At 48.4% G+C, this 19,225-nt stretch overlaps 1 protein-coding gene across 2 annotated transcripts; it reads left to right on the top strand.

Moving 5' to 3' along the window:
* Nucleotides 1-2,474: 2,474 nt before the first annotated feature.
* Tmem50a (transmembrane protein 50A) lies at nucleotides 2,475-18,272 on the top strand. 2 transcript variants are annotated; one of them, XM_029476856.2, is made up of 7 exons: nucleotides 2,475-2,599; nucleotides 4,230-4,400; nucleotides 7,008-7,120; nucleotides 11,618-11,685; nucleotides 13,410-13,502; nucleotides 16,304-16,364; nucleotides 17,826-18,272. In XM_029476856.2, the coding sequence occupies exons 2-7, from the start codon at nucleotides 4,308-4,310 to the stop codon at nucleotides 17,869-17,871; spliced, it is 474 nt and encodes a 157-aa protein (XP_029332716.1). In that variant the 5' UTR covers nucleotides 2,475-2,599; nucleotides 4,230-4,307; the 3' UTR covers nucleotides 17,872-18,272. The 2 variants fall into 2 exon arrangements, with proteins under 2 accessions (XP_029332716.1, XP_021016413.1); XM_021160754.3 differs by having other exon boundaries at nucleotides 4,296-4,400.
* Nucleotides 18,273-19,225: the final 953 nt, after the last annotated feature.

Here is a 19,225-nt window from a genome sequence, read left to right on the forward strand (position 1 = left end):
ACTGCACAGATGGTTGGTAATTCTAATAGGCTACCTCAACAACAGGGGTGGCCAGGAGGAACTGAAACTGGTGTTTGCATATTCCAAAGAGGATTTTAACTGCTTGTCACAAGAATGCTAGTCGAACACAGATAGGCAGTAAGTGGCTATTTAGGAGGGCTATTTAGCCCAGAATAATCTCACCCTGGATCTGCCAGTCAGACTTGACAGTCAGGCTTGTAGGATGTTTGACCTAAGTACAGCTCTCTTTTGGGGTACTGCAGATCATAGCTTCCTTCATAGTCTCATGGAGAACCATGCACAGGGGCTGAGCCCACTCATTTAGATTGGTCTGTATAACAGAATAAAAAATGTCCCCCATCGCCGGGTGTGGTTGCGCATGCCTTTAATCCCAGCACTCGGGAGGCAGAGGCAGGCAGATTTCTGAGTTCGAGGCCAGCCTGGTCTACAGAGTGAGTTCCAGGACAGCCAGGGCTATACAGAGAAACCCTGTCTCAAAAAACAAACAAACAAAAAATGTCCCCCATCATCTTGGACATTTGGATATTTGGTTCCTAGATGGCGGCGTTGCTTGGGGAGGCATAGGTGGTACACCCTTGCTGAAGGAAGTACGTGACTAGGGGTAGGACCTGAGATTATAAATCCTTGCCCCATTCCAAGTCTCCAGCCCTACCTCATGCTTGGGGTTGAACATGTAAGCCCCTAGTTTCCTGCTCAAGGCACTGTGCCTGTCACCTGCTGTCACATCCCTGGCCCCATGATGGATTCCTCCCTCCAGGACTATAATCCAAATAACCTCCTATAAGTTGCTTTGAGTGAAGTATTTTATCACAAAAACAGCAACGTAACTAATACAGCCAGTAAAGAAGTACAGACAATGCAAAGAAGAGCAAAGAAGAAGGCGCTTTGGCTGTTTGTCCCTGTGGACCGTGGCCTGCCCTTCACCTCCACTGCCCCGGGGGCTTCAGTGGTCCTGCATCTTGACTTAGGAGCTTCACCCAACCCTGAGCTCTGCCCAGACAGGACCCAATAGCTCCAGCAGACCTCCAGCAGGGTTTCATTGCAGAACTTAGCTTCGTAGAAGCTTTACTAAGAGCAAGTTAGAAAATATGAATAGACATTTAAAAGTTTTCATTAAGATCTGCATTTGGGTTTGGTGGTAGTGGTGGTGGTGGTGGCGGTGTGGGCCTTTAATCCTGGCCCTTGAGAAGCAGAGGCAGGCAGATCTCTGAGATCAAGACCAGCCAGCCTGGCCTACAGAACAGATTTCAGGAAAACTAAGGCTACACAGAGAAACCATGTTTGGAAAAAACAAAAACAAAAGACCTGGAGAGATGGCTCAGAGGTAGAATGTCAACTTAGCATGGGGAGGTCCAGAATAGTAACTAAAGAAATAAATGCCTACATGCACATGCATGTGCACACACGGGCACGCGTACACACACACACACACACACATACTGGGCTAGGGGAGCACTGCTTGACCTTGAGACATTAACCAGTCTTTAGCCAGTCACAATAAACCTTTAATCTCTAGGGCTAAGAAACGTGTCCATTTAAAAATAGGTCCTGGAGTTGCTGGAAAGATGACGCGGTGATTCAGAGTGCAGGCTGTTCTCTCCGACGACGACCCAGGTTCAGTTCTCTACACCCACACGGTAGCTCACAATAGCTGTAATTCCAGTTCTAGGCACCTCTTCTGGCCTCTGCCAGCACAGTGCACAGTGGCGCACAGATGTGCATGCAAGCAAAATACTCATCATGTAAAACATGAAAAAGTTAAATAGGTTATGGGTCTAGAACCAGGACTGAGTGGTAGAGCCCTGGGTTCAGGCACAGTAGTATGTGTGTGTGTGTGGGGGGGGGGGGGTTGTGTGGAGGGGGTATTGTATAGTTTCAAATACCAATCAGCTAATTCCCCCTCCCAACAAAAGCTACATAGATTTCATGCATCAAAGGACAATGCTGGGGACCGGAGAGATGATCCCTCCTGCAAGGCAGTGAGCCACCCAACCACCTTCTGTGCCACAGGCTCCTGACTACCTGCCACCCACGTGAACATGAGATGACAGCAGGGCCAATCCCAGCCCTCTTAAAGTCACCATCGGGCCGGAAAAATGGCTCAGCAGGTAAAGCAGGTACTTGCTAAGTCAAATAACCTGAGTTTGATTCCTGGGACCCGTATGACCGAAGGAAAGGAAGGACCGACTCCGGGAGGGTGGCTGATCTGTCTGATCGCTACACAATGACAAGAAGAATACATTTTAAAAAGTGTAACAACAACAAAACCAAATAGTACAGGTGAACTGTTGCCTCCCTTCCTTGGTCGCATCCCAGAAGACAGGCTCCACTCTACCATTTCTCACAGTGACAAGGGAGTCCGGGTAACCCACAGACTTGTCGGCGCGGTGGGCGTGGCCCATAGGCTGCACCCCAGGGATCCGCCCTTCCCTCTCGATCCGCATGCGCACTGACTCGGGGGCGGACCGTCACATCGACATCCGGGAGTCTGATTGCCTGTGGTTGTTTTGTTTTCTTGCAGAACTGGAGTAAACCGAGGCTACCAAACGCGCCGCGACTCCCAACTCCGGACTTGGACGTGAGTGCGGACGGGAGGGCGGAGCAGCGGGCCGGGCTCGAACTCGCGGCAGTGGCCGTGCCCCAGCTCTTGGACGCCGCCGGGCTGAGATCGCGCGACCTGCGGGGCCGCTTCCTGTGGCAGGGACTCTTCCCCAGAACTGTGGAGCTAGGCAAGCTCATCCGACGGTGGAGCGTCCGGGTTCGGCCCACGCGTAACCGCGCCCTGTTCCTCCAGTCTGCAGGGCGGGTCTGCCTTTGAACATGTCAAAGAATTGTGCAGCGAAAAATGGACTCGGGTGGGCCATTGGGGGAAACGACAATTACACATAGTGGGTTGCTTTTCTTTCCAGTCATTAGATAAAAACGAGTGTATTTTCAGACCTGAACTCAAAACAAAAGTCTATGCGTTTTTCCCTTTAGCTTGTTTAGAGGCGGCTAAAACTGAAATCGCCTTCCTGAGGGAGTCATGTGAGATCTGGGGTGTTCACTGTGAGCGAGTTGTATGTAGTTGAGGTTTTATCTGTGAAATAAAGATGAGTGATGTTTCTCCGGCTGGGTCTGCACAGCTGAACTTGAAGGAGGAGGGGTTTATGGGATTTAAGACAATTTCGGCTGACCGTGGTAATTTGACTGCACGTTCTTTATTTTAAGTCTGAATTCGTTTCAGGCCTGCCCTTTTTTGTGGGGAATGTTCAAACAGAATCAGTAGCAGAGTTAGGGATAGTAAGATGAGTGCCCTTTACAAAGTAATGACATCCGAAGGCAGACTTGGTGAAGGGACAAATAGTGGAGAAAAAACGAAATAGAAATAAAGCCCGAAGTTGAGCCGTTCTCTTCTTAATCTGGTCATGAAAGACACAGATGTAGGATAAAATGTGCAGACTCCTAGGGGAAGTATTTTCCATCCAAGTCTACATTTTTACCTTAAAACCAAAGTCTATCACGTCCTTATTATTAAAATCAAATCGGAACCTTTAGTAGGGAGCTTAAGGTTTAGAAAGCAGCTGTGGAGGGCTAAGCATCATTGCACTCACTTAAAGAACTAGTGGACTTGCAATAATAAAATGTGACATCTTTGAGGAGATGTCATTTTTGTGACAGAACATTTTTGTTTAAGGTTAATGTAATCACCTTCATTCATATTATGTAAATATGCTAAGGCCATCCTGATTTTGTTTTGTTTTCTTGTCTTTTCTAAATTTGTATTTATTTATGAGTGCTGTGCTGCCTGTACACCCGCAGGCCAGAAGAGGGCGCCAGATCCCCTTATAGATGGTTATGAACCACCATGTGGTTGCTGGGACCTCTGAAAGAGCAGCCAGTGAGTGCACTTAAGTGCAGAGCCATCTCACCAGCCCCTTGTTTAGTCTTTTCTGGACAGACTGGCCTGAAACTCACTCTGTAGCTCTGGCTGGCCCTCTGACTGAGCCCAGTCCTCCTGCCTCAGCCCGCCAAATGCTAGGATTGCAGGCCGAGGCAGCCACCACCCCAGTCCCAGCTAAAACCAAGTTTTACATTAAACGTAGACTCCGTCCCTAGTACCTCACTCCCCACCAAAGCAGCATCAGACATCCCGAAGAAATTAGTAGAGCTGGAATAAAGCGCATCTGTAACTTGTGTTAGGTTATCATCCAGCTGTTATTTTGCAGAAACACAGCCGGCTTTGAAACAAGAAAACCGAAGGACCTTGTTTAACTGTGATGGTTTTGGTTTAGTGACCTGAAAAGATGTCTGGATTTCTAGAAGGCTCGAGGTGCTCGGAGTGCATGGACTGGGGGGAGAAGCGGAACACGATCGCCTCCATCGCTGCTGGCGTGCTAGTAAGTCCCTGTGACACCTTGGCCCTCCATGTGTTGATCTGTGGCTGTATAGATGGTTTAGATTATGTGTGATGTTTTCTTTTTTCTTTTTCTTTTTTTAAAGATTTATTTATCTGTTTTATGTGTATGAGTACACTGCAGCTGTACAGATGGTTGTGAGCCTTCATGTAGTTGTTGGGAATTGAATTCTAGGACCTCTGCTCTCTCCACTCTGGCCCAAAGATTTATTTATTATTATAAATAAATACACTGTAGCTGTCTTCAGATGCACCAGAAGAGGGCGTCAGATCTCAATACAGATGGTTGTGAGCCACCATGGGGTTGCTGGGATTTGATCTCAGGACCTTTGGAAGAACAGTCAGTGCTCTTACCTGCTGAGCCATCTCACCAGCCCCCACGACCCCCCCCCCCCCGCATGTGATGTTTTCAAATGTGTCCTTTTAAAAAATAATCACCAAACTTATTTTACTTAGTGATGTTTGACTTGTGAGTTTGTTAATAGTGTTAATGGTTAGCCAGGCGTGGTGGTGCACACCTTTGATCCCAGCACTTGGGAGGCAGAGGCAGGTGGATTTCTGAGTCCGAGGCCAGCCTGGTCTACAGAGTGAGTTCCGGGACAGCCAGGGCTACACAGAGAAAACCTGTCTCGAAAAACCAAAAAAAAAAAAAAAGGTGTAAATAGTTGTCATAATGAAACATTGTATGCAGTTACTTATTATGGGTTATACGTCCTTGACTCGGTGAGCACAGAAGGTTTAAAGGGTTGAAGAGGGCCAGGTGTGATGCGTACCTTTGATCTCGGCACTCAGGAGGCAGAGGCAGGTGGATCTCTGTGAGTTCAAGGCCAGCCTGGTCTATACTTGAGTTCCAGGACAACTAGGGCAAATAGTGAGACCATGTTTTAAAAAAAGGAGGAAAGGGGCTGGCGAGATGGCTCAGTGGTTAAGAGCACCGACTGCTCTTCCGAAGGTCCCGAGTTCAAATCCCAGCAACTACATGGTGGCTCACAACCTTCTGTAATGAAATCTGATGCCCTCTTCTGGAATATCTGAGGACAGCTACAATGTACTTACATATAATAAATAAATCTTTAAAAAAAAAAAAAAAAAAAAAAAGGAGGAAAGGATTAAAGAGACAATCAGGTCCAAATCAGTCGAGATAGATATTCCCAATTCTCAGGCCATCCGGATCACACTTGCCCTGACCTCGTAGGGAGAAGCATTAGGAAGATCATGAGCTCGTTTTTTCTTTTTTTGGATGGATGGATGGATCTGCTGTAGGTCATGATGGCTTCGAACTCACACATAGGCAAGGATGCCCTTGAGGTCTCCATTATCCCGCCTCTGCTTCCCAAGTGCTGGGGTTGCAGTGTGTGTCACCTTGAGCTGTGAAATACAGTGCTCAGGGGGATTTGAAGGATAAAGCTATTTACATAACACATTCTCTTGTAGTCTAAAGTTATGGTTGAAGATCTTACCTGCTGCCTGTTCTCTTTTCCTTTGTTTTATTTTTTTTTTATTTTATGTACATTGATGTGAGGGTGTCATATCCCTTGGAATTGGAGTTACAAACAGTTGGGAGCTGCTATGTGGGTGCTTGGAGTTGAACCTGGGTCCTATGGAGGGACAGACCATGCTCTTAACCACTGAGCCATCTTGCCAGCCGCTGCTGACTGATCTAAAGAGAAATACTTTTACTAGACACTGAACCTAGGACCTCACACTGAATAGACAAGTTCTCTGTCACTGAACCCCAGCTTGGAAGGAAGAAATTTTAAGTAAATGAATGACTAGAAACTCAAGTTTAAATATTTTTTTCTGTACCTCATCTTTGATTATTATTGTTTTTTAATAATTTACTAAGTGTATTTATGTGAGGTTGTCAGATCCCCAGTCGTGAGCTGGGTGTGGTTGCTGGGAATTGAACCTGGGTCTTCTGAAAGAGCAGCCAGTGCTCTTAACCACTAAGCCCCTCTCCAGCCTTGAATTTCATCATATTTTTTTTCAAAGACATGGCAAAATTTAATACCACTGTAGAAAATCTCATGTTTTGAAAAGCTTTAAATTTTAATCTTTGAATAAAATACCTTAAATGCAGGGCTGGAGAGATGGCTCGGGGGTTAGAAACCTTTGTTGCTCTTGCAGAGGACCCAAGTTCAGTTGCCAGCACCCATATGGTGGCTCACAACCCTCTGTAACCCAGCTTCCCTGGTTCTGATGCCCTCCCCTGAGCTCCATGGACACGAGGCTCAAATGTGATACGCATGACATTCACACACATAACAGAGGATAAATTACTTCTTTTTTTTTTTTTTAAATCTTGGACAAGGGCTGGAGAGATGGCTCAGTGGTACACCGACTGCTCTTCCAGAGGTCCTGAGTTCAAATCCCAGCAACCACATGGTGGCTCACAACCATCTGCAATGGAATCCAATGCTCTCTTCTGATGTGTCTGGAGACATATCTGAAACCATCAAATGGCTGTACTGTAATCATCCAAAGGAATAAGAATTGCAGACATGTTCCTTGGTTCAAACACCCTGTGGTAACATGTGCTGTTGCTGATGGGTCTTGCTGACATCACCTTCTTTTGTCTGTCTGTTTTCAGTTTTTCACGGGATGGTGGATCATCATAGACGCGGCTGTCATGTACCCCAGGATGGATCAGTTCAACCACTCATACCATACCTGTGGCGTCATAGCAACCATCGCCTTCCTCATGTAAGTGATGGCATCACCCCGCCTACGTAGAATGTCACAGACTAAAATGACCCTAGACACAATTTAAAATTCTGGTAGGTAAGAAGGACCCCTGGGCACACTTGGAACCTGTAATCCCAGCACTTGGAATGAAGACAGGGAGATGGCTGCAAGTTTCAGGCCAGCCTAGCCTACTTATAACATCCCATGCCAGCCAAGGGACTCGGTCTCAGGAAATAATACAAAGGGCCTGGAGAGAAAGACCTGGGTTCAGTTCTCACCATCCTCATGGTGGCTCAGAGCCTCCTGTAACTCCAGCTCCTGGGCATCTTATGGCCTCTCTGCAGGCACCAGACACTTGTACATGCATGCAGGTAAAACACCACATGCCCATAAATAAATCCAGAAGAAAGAAACAAGTCAAAATTGCCAGCCCTTGGGTAGGCTGAGAAAGGAGGATTGCTGTGAGTTCAAGGCCAGCAAGGACACTGTCAGAAGGGGAGCTGACAGTTCTGCTTTTCTCGTTCCCTGGCTTCTGCCCGCTCCCATCGCTTCTTCCGGTTCTCTTAGCTCTGCTTGCTTCTGTCCTAGCAAAGGTGAAAGTTCCATGTGAGTCCTGGACCCTGTGTACTTTCCTATAGCTTTATGACACCCGAGGTACTTACTAAGCTCACAGCCTGGCCCCTACTCTCCGCATGAGAATTGGTGGCGGCTAAAACAGCAGCAGGCAGGGAGGTGGACAGTAACTTAGTGAGATTCCCTTAAGAGCATTTTAAATGACTGCAAGTACAGATGCCCGAGGGGAGGGGGGCACACAAGACTGAAGGGGTGGAGGTATCAGGAGCCAGAGGGGGAGCAGGAGGCAGGAGCCTGAGGGGGAGGTGGACACAGTCACTCCAGAGCCAGAGGGGCTCAGGAAGGGGGGTAGGAGTGGATGGAGGGAATGTCAGGAGCCAGAGGTTAGGAGTCAGAGGGGGGTCAGGAGTCAGTGGGAGAGGTGGAGAGAGTCACTCTGGAGAGGGGTGGGGGTGGAGGGTGTTAGGAGCTTGAGGGGGAGTCAGGAGTGGGGGCATTGTCAGGTGCCTGAGGAGGAGGTAGAGACAGTCCTGGAGAGCAGAGAAAAAGCTCAATGCACCTGGGACTGTGGCTCTGAAGTTTTCCTTTTGGTTTTGGCCTTCTAACTGCACAGTGATAATTCTGTCTCTGTTCCTGGCGTTCCTGTCTGAAGTCCTCCCCCTTTGACAAGTTGTCATAGATTCTCACCTCTTTGTCCCCTTGTGCCCCATTCCAGATCACCTCGTGTTCATCCCCCATGTTGAATGAATTCACTATGTTTCCCTAGTGTTTCCTGTAGAGACCAGCTGTTGTTTTGGAGACAGGCTCTCACTGTGTGACCAGGCTGGCCTGGGATTGGTTTTCCCTGCACCTCAGCCTCCCAGTTGGCTGGGGTTACACGTGTACCCCCACACAGGCCTTTCTTTGGCATGCTGCAGACCTTTGTCTGCCAACGCTTGGCACCTTTCTTTTGTGTAAGAAGTCTGAGGGGTGGATGCCCACAGTCAGCTATTGGATGGATCACAGGGCCCCCAATGGAGGAGCTAGAGAAAATACCCAAGGAGCTGAAGGGATCTGCAACCCTATAGGTGGAACAACATTATGAACTAACCAGTACCCCGGAGCTCTTGACTCTATCTGCATATGTATCAAAAGATGGCCTAGTCGGCTATCACTGGAAAGAGAGGCCCATTGGACTTGCAAACTTTATATGCCCCAGTACAGGGGAACGCCAGGGCCAAAAAGTGGGAGTGGGTGGTTAGGGGAGTGGAGGGGGAGGGTATGGGGGACTTTTGGGATAGCATTGGAAATATAAATGAGGAAAATACCTAATTAAAAAAAAAAACCCAAACCAAGCCAAACTAAAACCCCCCAAAACAAAAACAAAACAAAACAAACAACAAAAAAAAAGTCTGAGGGGAAAATGGAGATCCAGTCCTGGGTCAGTGCTTCAGCCCGGAGTGAGGGGCTAAGGGGCTGCTGGCCTCCTGAACACCAGGTAAGGGGTGTCACCCTGAGCATCAGTGCTGTCAGCAGGCAGAACTCAGGAAAAAAGCCACCCCACCTCCCTGCCTATGAGTACAAGTAGTTGTTGGGTCTGCTGTAGGCCAGAGGGACTGCCAAATTACGACCACACCCTGCTGCCAACATCCAGGTAATTTTCTTTCCATGCATGTACGTGTACATGTGTGTGTGTGTACATGTGTGTGTGTGTGTACATGTGTATGTGTATTCATTACTCTTATGATGCTTGGGGCACAATCCAAGGCCTTGAGCTTGCTAAACTAGCACTCCGGCATAGCCACACCCTTATCTTCACCCCTTGAGTGCTTATTGGTGAAGGTGTGGCAGAGACTTTGTTGTCCACGGATCTAAAATACTCTATGAGTGAGTATTTTAATCTTTAAGGAAAGGTTTCAGGTGCCTGGAAGACAGGCTTCACAGGGATAGAATTCATCCTTACATCCAGAGACCTTCTGATGGTCCTGGTCCCATCCCACTTCTCACTCTTGCCCCAAACCGTTCCATTCCCAGCCCCGTGCAGTGGCTTCTCTGCGAAGACTTAGGTGTGCATTCCCCTGGGCTTCCCATCTGCCCCACACACATGCTGAGAACCGTCATCTGGGAGTGGAGATCCCGGTCGCCCTACTGTCTTTATTATACCTCTTTCCTCACTCACAGGGCGTGGTGAGTGCCGTTGAGGTTTGAGAATCTCCACATGTGGCCCAGGTTGGACTGGAATATTGTGATCCTCCTGCCTCGAGTGCTGGGCATATTTTCACTTCTGTGTGCGCCTTTGTAAGGCTCTGAGATGAAGCCAGAGCTCGGCCTTTTCCCCAGCTGTCCCTCCGGTTCCCTTGGTGTCTCCAGCTCACGGACAGTGGCTGTGTGCCAGGGCGAGGTGACCATATACCCACCCACGTACAGGACCTGGGTATTTTAGGAGCCTTGATGAATTTATATCCCATTTTACAATAATTGAGGGAAATAATAAAAAAAAAAGTCAGAGGTTTTAGTTAAGAATGCCAGAAAAATAACTTTTTCTCTTCTCCAAAAGCCATTCCAAGTGGGTTTCTGTGCATGGCCGAGGACACCTGTGAACCTTAGCACTTGGACTCAGCCTTTCCCTGGTCCAGGTACCAGATTCCCCACATTTTAACTCCCACCCGTCCCCCACACACTTACATGTGTAAAAGTCTTTTCCCAGCAAATTGAGGGGCTTGTGAGCCACTGAGGAAGGCGGAGTTTGATCATCACACACGTAGAGTGAGTCTGACTTAGACAGCTGCTTGCACCGTGCCAGGGCACTTTTCTTTGGTGCTCAGCTGGTCCACAGCCTCCCGTCTCTCCATTCTGTTGCAGTTTACTGTAATAATGAGGCTACCGGGCTTCCTTAAGAATGCTGACATAAGTTGAGCAAGCACTGTTCTGACTGGTGTGTGCATGCACTTGTACGTGTGTAAGAGTTTTCATTCATTTTGCCCCAGATCTTTACTCTTCTGCTTTGCTGCTTATGAAGCAGCAGCGGCAGCCCTGCCTGTGGGGGAGGGGGTGCCACGCACAGGCAGGCATGTGAGTGTGTGGCAGGGTTCTTCACTTCCCATACCTGATGGCAGCAGGCCCACCTTAGGCGTCCTTGCTTGCTTGCTTGTTTGTTTTTGTTTTTTTGAGACAGGGTTTTTCTGTATAGCCCTGGCTGTCCTGGAACTCACCATGTAGACCAGGCTGGCCTCGAACTCAGAAATCCGCCTGCCTCTGCCTCCCAAGTGCTGGGGTTAAAGGCGTGCACCACCACTGCCTGGCTCATTTATTTTATTTTATTTTTATTTTTTGAGGCAAGTTTCCTGTGTAGCCCTGGCTGCCCTGGAACTTTGTAGACCAGGCTGGCCTCGAGCTCACAGAGATCCATCTGCCTCAGCCTCCCGGGTGCTAGGACTAAAGGTGTCCTAGCACCACCACATTTCAGCCTTTAAGATTAATTTTTAGAAACTAGGCGTGTGGATTTGCGCATGTTAATGTGGGTTTCCTAGGAGGCCCAGGAGCTCCAGTACAGACAGTTGGTGTGTTAGGCTCAGAACTAGGCTCCTGGGCATGTGCAGTGAGTGTTCTTAACCCCTAAGCCGTCTTTCCGGTCCTATACTTACTTTTTCACAAGCATTCAAATCACCCGAGAGATTTGTTAGAACTAGGCTCTGGAGCTCCAAGCTGGACATTCAGCTCTGTAGGTTTAAGGTGAGTCCAAGAGTTTCCTAACAGCTTACCAGGTGGTACCATTTCTCCTGTGGTCCCAGGGTGTGTCTCACTTGAAGGGACTTCCTTAGGTGATCTGAGTCACGTGGGCCCATGGCTCAAGGCTCAGGAGCCTTCTTCACCTTGAACTTGGGCAACCCTTGAGTTTGATGCAGTAGACAGCTTCTCCTTGGATGGCGAGCCCCTGATTTCTTGCTTTTCCGCCTCCTGCAGGATTAACGCAGTATCGAATGGGCAAGTGCGAGGCGACAGCTACAGCGAAGGCTGTCTGGGCCAGACAGGTAAAGAGGCGCTGACACCTTACCACACAGCTTTCTTCCCCGAACTGAGACTTCTACAAGGCAGGGTACATGTCGGGCTTCTTGGGTTCAGGCGTAAGACAGGGAGATGCTGGATTCCAAGGCATACATCAGAGGCGGCTGTGAGCACAGAACCCACCAGGCGTGAGTCTCTGACCTCAGTGATAACAGGTAGTCTTAAGTGTCTGCAGGCTGCCACAGAGAGCAGGCGCTGGCAACGTGTGCGGAGCAGAATCCGATCACATTAAACTACCTAAGACTTGAGTGTTGTTTTTGACAGAAATATTTGGTTGTATTAGCATTGGGGGAAAGGGGGTCTGTTTGTTTTTCTAGATAGGATCTTACTACATAGCCCTGGCTGGCCTGAAACTCGCTATTGAGCTCACAGAGATACCGGCTTCTGCTTCCCAAGTGCCAGGATTATAGGCGTGCATCACTACACTTAGCTTGTGTTAGCATTTTGAAATATTTTATAATCTTAGACCTTTTTTGTTTTATTTATTTGGTTTTTTGAGACAGAGTTTCTCGTGTTGCCCTGGCTGTCCTGGAACTCACTCTCTAGACCAGGCTGGCCTCAAACTCAGAAATCCGCCTGCCTCTGCCTCCCAAGTGCTGGGATTAAAGGCATGCGACACCACTGCCTGGCAACCATTTTTTTTTAATGTGTGTGGATGCTTATTCACACGTTTGTGCACCACATGTGTGGCTGAAGTACTGAGTTAAGTCCTCTTAAGTGCTGAGCCATCTCCCCTGCCCTGCCCTGCATCTAGCTATTTAAGAAAGTTCAAGGGATAGCATTTCTGGCCTCGGACTTGCATAGCAAGCACATTTACCCACCAAGCCATCTCACTGGCCCCTGACTTTATCTGAGACAGGATCCCAGGCTAACTTCAAACATAGCCAAGGATGGCCCTGAATTGGAATAGATTAACCCAACCCCCCACCCCAAAGTGTATGGACACAGGCATGTGCCACCATACCTAGCCCATTGATTTTTATACTTGTTTATTTTTGTGTGTAGGTATATTATGTCATGAGTACACGTGTGCTTTTGTTTTGTTTTGTTTGTTTTTTTTTTTTTTTTTTTTTTTTTTGGTTTTTCAAGACAGGGTTTCTCTATAGCCCTGGCTGTCCTGGAACTCACTCTGTAGACCAGGGTGGCCTCGAACTCAGAAATCCGCCTGCCTCTTTCTCCCGAGTGCTGGGATTAAAGGCGTGCGCCACCACGCCCAGCTGAGTACACGTGTGCTATAGGTGGTTTTGGTTTTTTGAAACAGGGTTTCTATACTATTTGCTGGCCTATACCTTACTGTGTAGCTCAGACTGGCATTTCTTCTACATCAGCCTCCATATCTGGCGGAGGTGGGGGGTATGAGTGTGGGCATACACATGCCATGGTACCTGGATAAAGGTCAGAGGACAGCTTGTTGCAGTTAGGTCTCTCTTGTTGCCATTTGGGTCCTGGGGGTCAAACCGAGGCATCTGGCTTGGCAGCAAGGGCCTCTACCAGACCGGTCCTCACCAACCCTTTCGCTTTATTTTGAGGCCAGGTCTTATGTAACCCAGGCCAGCCTTGAACCTCAGACCTTCCCACCTCTACCTCCAACTGTTGGAATCCCAGGCCTGGATACACATTCAGCTCCTTGGCCTTGTGAAGTCCACAGCTGTCTGTGGAGCAGCTGTGGTAACAGTGTATCTCTTTTCAGGAGCTCGCATCTGGCTCTTCATCGGCTTCATGTTGGCTTTCGGATCCCTGATTGCCTCCATGTGGATTCTCTTTGGAGGTTATGTCGCTAAGGGTAAGGATACATTTTACTTTCAACCCCTACTGGGATGTTACATCCAAATACATCCATATTTTAGGATGAATCATTTTATATATGTATGTGTACACACACACACACACATATGTATAAGCCTTTCCCTCCCTAAGCTGCTTTTGGTGAGTGATCCTGACTAAGGGGTGTGTGCGCGTGTGTGTGTGTGTGTGTGTGTGTGTGTGTGCGCGCGTGCCGGCTACTGAGACTCCTCCCATCAGTAGATAGCTTTGTATGTTTTTTCCTGACTTAGTACTTGGAAGGCATGGGCTCCAGCTCTGCCCCTTGCTCTTGACCCCAGAGTAGCATCTTCATTATTCATGCTTGGGGCTCGGTGACCTGAGAGGAGCCCTGAAACAAGAGAGGATTTGTCTTGGCTCAGCCTAGAGCTTGTAGCTCAGGGGCAGCCAGCCCCACATCACTGGCATTGATGGAAGCAGGAGGGAGGGATGATGGCTCAGAGGCACTCACCTCCTGGCAGCCAGGAAACAGAGAAGAGGAATAGGAACGAGGCAGAGCCAAGCTAGGCTGGCAGAGCATGTCCCCAGCAGCCCCACCCCCACCCCAGGGAGGGCTGCTCACCCAGTCATGGTTCCATGGTTGAATTAGCTCATTGGTTAGGACAGAGGACTTGTGATCTGTCTTCCAGGGTGTGTGCTTGGTTTACTCTGCAGTCAAGTTGTCAATCAGGACTGTCAGCCACATGCAGCATACATAGGTGCAGAGCTCTGACATCCCAGGGTTTTTGGTTTAATTAAGTGCTGAGCCTATGGTGGTGGTGGTGGCGCACACCTTTAATCTTAGCACTTAGGAGGCAGAGGCAGATGGATCTCTGAGACGAGGCCAGCCAGGTCTATAGAGTGAGTTCAAGGGCAGCCAAGACTTCATAAAGAAACCCTGTCTTAATAACCAAAGAAAAGAAAAGAAAAGAAGACAGAAAAAAGGATGCCACTACCTCTGGGAGCAAGCACCCTCCCACTGAAGGTTTGGTTTGGTTTGGTTTGGTTTTGGTTTTTCAAGACAAGGTTTCTCTGTGTAGCTTTAGCTGTCCTGGAACTCCCTCTGTAGACCAGGCTGGCTTCAAACTCAGAGATCCGCCTGCCTCTGCCTCCCAAGTGCTGGGATTAAAGGCGTGCGCCACCACAACCTGGCCAAAGGTTTGTTTTTATTTTGGTGAAATACTTCTGATGTATAACCCTGGCCTCAAATGCCCATCAATCTTATTGCCTCTCTCAAAGTCCCAAATTCTGGGATTATAGACATTCACCACCACACCCAGGGTAAAGTTGTGCCGTGTAGCCTGGGGGAGGGGCAGGGAATTAGGGATCTCCCCCTCCACCTCCTGAGTGCTGAGGTTACGTGGGTTTGCCACATTGCCCTGGTTTGGTCCATATTTATTCCAGTAAGGCCTCCTTGGTGATACGGCGTCACCTGTTTTTACATAGTTAACAGTTACATGTACTGTGTAAGACTAATTTAAGGCCAGAGCTGGAAAAGGCCTTGCCTTGCTGGCTGAAATTCCAACGAGGGAGCCTAGAAAAATAGGAAACCTATTTAGCACTCCAGATAAAATAGATTATAGCTATCACAGACAAAAAGCACAGCGCTGGTGCTTGACAAAGCCTGGACTGGCCTAGTCTGGTTTGGTTGGTTGGTTGGCTGGCTTTGTTACCATTGTCAGGAGACTAGGTCTCACTCAGCAGATAGGCAACCTCACAGAGATCCACCTGCCTCTGCCTCCCAAGTGCTGGAACTAAAGAGTGAGCCGCTATCCCTGGAGGAGGTGATGTTAGTAGAGATAGTAGAGACCTAGACAAAGCCTCAGGCTATTTTGGGATGAGAAAAGGCTGATATCATCTGAGTCTTCAGGCCCAGAGTTATTTAATGAGTTAGCAAGTGCTCCTGACAGCCTGGGGCCAAGACACCACAGAGAGATCCCATTTCCGCGCTCAGAGCTCCTGCAGTGTCTACCTCTCAGCTAAGGCCTTCAGCCAAGGCCTACCAAGGAAGGTGCCCTCTTTCCCCTGAACATCTAGTTCAGGGCACAGAGTATCCTGTGTCCATCCACATCACAGCCACCTCTTAGCATCTCTATGGCTGTTACTCCCTTCATCCCACCAGTCTCTTTCCTGCTGTCCTGAAAGGATGCCCTAGCAGGATCTCTTAGGGTCAGCTCCAGTCCCATTCCCGACCTGCTTGCCAGGCCCTGCAGGACTTCCTCTCACCTCCTGGCTGGCTCATCTCTTACCCAGCAGCCATTCCTCTAGTGTGCCAGCTGCTCCTGCCTAGGGCCTCTGTCCTCAGTTCTGCTCTCAGTTCTTGCCCTTGCTTACTCCTTTCTTTGCCCGCCTCTCCTGGGGTCTTCTCCGCCTCTGATTTCCGCGCCTTGAGCTGCTGTCTTCTCCCCTGGTTGTTGGCTCCGCTCCCTGAGGGACAGCACCTTCTACACTGTCCTTCCAGGTATACTGTGCATTGGCTCTGGAAGTACCATTACCCGATCAGAGGGAGCTGTCATATACTAAGCCAGTGCTGTCTGCCATGGGTCACATCATGTACTTTACCCATCGCCGCTGCCAGAATGGTCAGTTGGGGTAGGCAAGGAAGCTGGTGTCTGCTGGTCTATCCAGACCTAACTGTTTGGAGATTGTTTATTTGTTTGTTTTTGAGACAGGGTTTCTCTGTGTAGCCCTGGCTGTCCTGGAACTCACTTTGTAGTCAGGCTGTTTGGAGATCTTGGATGTTTGGAGATCTTAAACCTCTAAATATTACAATTGTTTGTACAGAAAAGGACGTAGTGTATCCTGGGATTGCTGTATTTTTCCAGAATGCCTTCATCTTTTTTGGGTAAGTGCTGATTTTCATTCTTTACTGTTCTCATGTGTGTGTGTGTGTGTGTCTGTGTATGTGTGTGTGTCTGTGTGTGTGTATGTTTTAGTTTTGTTTGAAGACATTGTCACCTAGAGTAGTTTGAACTCATGGTCCTTCCACTCCAGCATCTTGAACTCTATCACAGCTATGTATGCACCACTATACCTTATACCTGTGAATATATGTTTTCTCTGTGTGTTTTGTGTGTGTGTTATTTTGTTCAATTGGGGAGCTGATCTTACATGTTTGTGATTTAATTCTGTGTCTGTGTGTCATTTTGTTCTAAAGTATATGAGCTCACTGTCACTCTCATCAGACACAGCAGAAGAGGGCATCAGATCCCATTAAGATGGTTGTGAGCCACCATGTGGTTGCTGGGAATTGAACTCAGGACCTCTGGAAGAGCAGTCAGTGTTCTTAACCACTGAGCTATCTCTCTAGCTTCATGCATATAATTTCATTTTCTATATGTATGGTTTTTATGTTTATGTGTGTAATTTTGCCCAGTGTGTATGTGTGTGTGATTTCTTTTTTTTTCTTTCTTTTTCTTTTTTTTTTTTTTTTTTTTTTGTTTTGGTTTTTCGAGACAGGGTTTCTCTGTATAGCCCTGGCTGTCCTGGAACTCACTTTGTAGACCAGGCTGGCCTCGAACTCAGAAATCCGCCTGCCTCTGCCTCCCCAGTGCTGGGATCAAAGGCGTGCGCCACCACGCCCGGCTGTGTGTTTTCTTTAAAGGAAGGAATTGCTCTCTGTAGTTAAGGCTGGACTCAGACTCCTGGGCTCAGGCGGTCCTTTGCCTTCCTAAGCAGCTGGAACCACATGTGTGAGCCCCCAGGCCTGGCAGGACTTTCCCCTCGGAACTCTCAGCATTAGCACGACTGTGGACCGCCACCCCCAGCCCTTACCCCATGGCTTCTTGACATTTGAATTCTGAGGACTGTTTCTTCACCCAAAAACACCTTGGTTATTTATTCTCCCACTGGCCCTTGTCCCTGTCACCTTAGTCGGGATCACAGTTGCTGTGATAAACACCACCAGAAGCAGCTTAGAGAGGGAAGGGCTTATTTGGCTTATAGTTCCACATCATAGTCCATCACTGAAGGAAGTCAGAGCAGGAACTCAAGCAGGGCAGGAATCTGGAGGCAGAAGCTGATGCAGAGGCTGTGGAGGGATGCTGCTTATAGGCTTGCTCCCCATGGCTTGCTCGACTTGTTAATTAGGAAAACACCTCCCCATAAAATTGGGTTCTAAGCAAACCTGTAGGGCATTTTCTTAATTAGTGACTGATTGGGGAGGGCCCAGCCCACTGTGGGTGGGGCCATCCCTGGGCCAGCGTGTGTGGCTCTCGGGTGCTTTCTCTGCAAGTTACATGCTTCCCACCGTTCTAGAAGTTTCTCAAGCCAGGCAGTCATGTCGTGTTTCTCGTTCTGTCCGCAGAGGGCTGGTTTTCAAGTTTGGCCGTACGGAGGACTTGTGGCAGTGAAGACATCGCTTCTGCAGCATAGCCGCCGTGCATGGGTTTCTTTTTGCACCCTGCTCACCCACCCAGTCTTTTGTAATACTGTTTTCTAAACATATTTCTGAGTATAATCTCAGCTTGAAATTGTATAATGCTAGAATCATGAGAACTCCTATGTGTACTGCAGCAGCCCAGTGTGGTGTGAGCCCCATCAGCTTTTACCACAGGAAAGGAAACCGCTGATGTGAGTCGCTTCTGCCAGCTTCTATCATGGTCTAAAGAGTTGGTGATGGAGAAATGGTGGAGTCTTTGGGGTGAGGATTCACTCTGGGGTCCGAAGTGTTTACTAACGTGGCCTCTTCCATGTCCCGTGTTGAATAATGTGTAAACATTTTCTTGTTATTAAAAACTATTTGGTGGTCAGAGTTCTTTCTTATTGTACCTTATATATGGTTCGATCAGAAATACTGCATCTTCCTTTTCATGTTAATGGCCTAAGGTAACCTGGGACCACAGGTCATGGCTCTCTTGACCAGAGAGCTGTTCAAAACATGCAAGGGAAGAAAGAGCTTCGAATCTCCATGGTCATGACAAGAATTCCTGTCCTGCCCAGGCTAGTGAGTCTGTGAAAGATGGCACTTTAGAATCAGGAGTGTGTGCCATCCTGGCAGTATAATGGTGGACTTGGAAGGAGTGCCCAGGCCAAACAGTGGAGCTGAACACAGTCTGTGACCCTGGGCGCAATTAGCGACCCTGGGCACAGTCAGTCACTGACCTTGGGCATAGACAGTGACCCTGGACACAGTCAGTCTGTGACCCTGGGCACAGTCAGTCTGTGACCCTGGGCACAGTCAGTGACCCTGGGCACAGTCAGTCAGTGACCCTGGGGACAGTCAATCAGTGACCCTGGGCGCAGTCAGTCAGTGGCCCTGGGTGCAGTCAGTCAGTCAGTGGCCCTGGATGCAGTCAGTCAGTGACCTTTTTGCTTACATATTTAAAAACGGAATACTGGGGCTGGAGAGATGGCTCAGCAGTTAAGAGCACTGACTGCTCTTCCCGAAGGTCCTGAGTTCAAATTCGAGCAACCACATGGTGGTTCACAACCATCTGTAATGAGACCTGGTGCCCTCTTCTGGAGTGTCTGAAGATAGCTACAGTGTACTTACATATAATAAATAAATAAATCTTAAAAAAACCAAAAAAACGGAATACTGTGGAACTGAAGGGTTCGTATGTAGATCATTCATTTGTTGGAGATCTCCAGGAGAACTGAGGGCCCAAGATGCACCAGACTCCCCTGACTGACCAGTGCCCAGCTCCTTCCTGAGGAGGAACAAACTTCCCGAAGCCAGCAGAGGAGGCTATGTAGAGATCGTCG

This window comes from Mus caroli, unplaced genomic scaffold, assembly GCF_978045245.1.
Source record: "Mus caroli unplaced genomic scaffold, Mus_caroli_1 scaffold_6, whole genome shotgun sequence".
Taxonomy (NCBI): domain Eukaryota; kingdom Metazoa; phylum Chordata; class Mammalia; order Rodentia; family Muridae; genus Mus; species Mus caroli.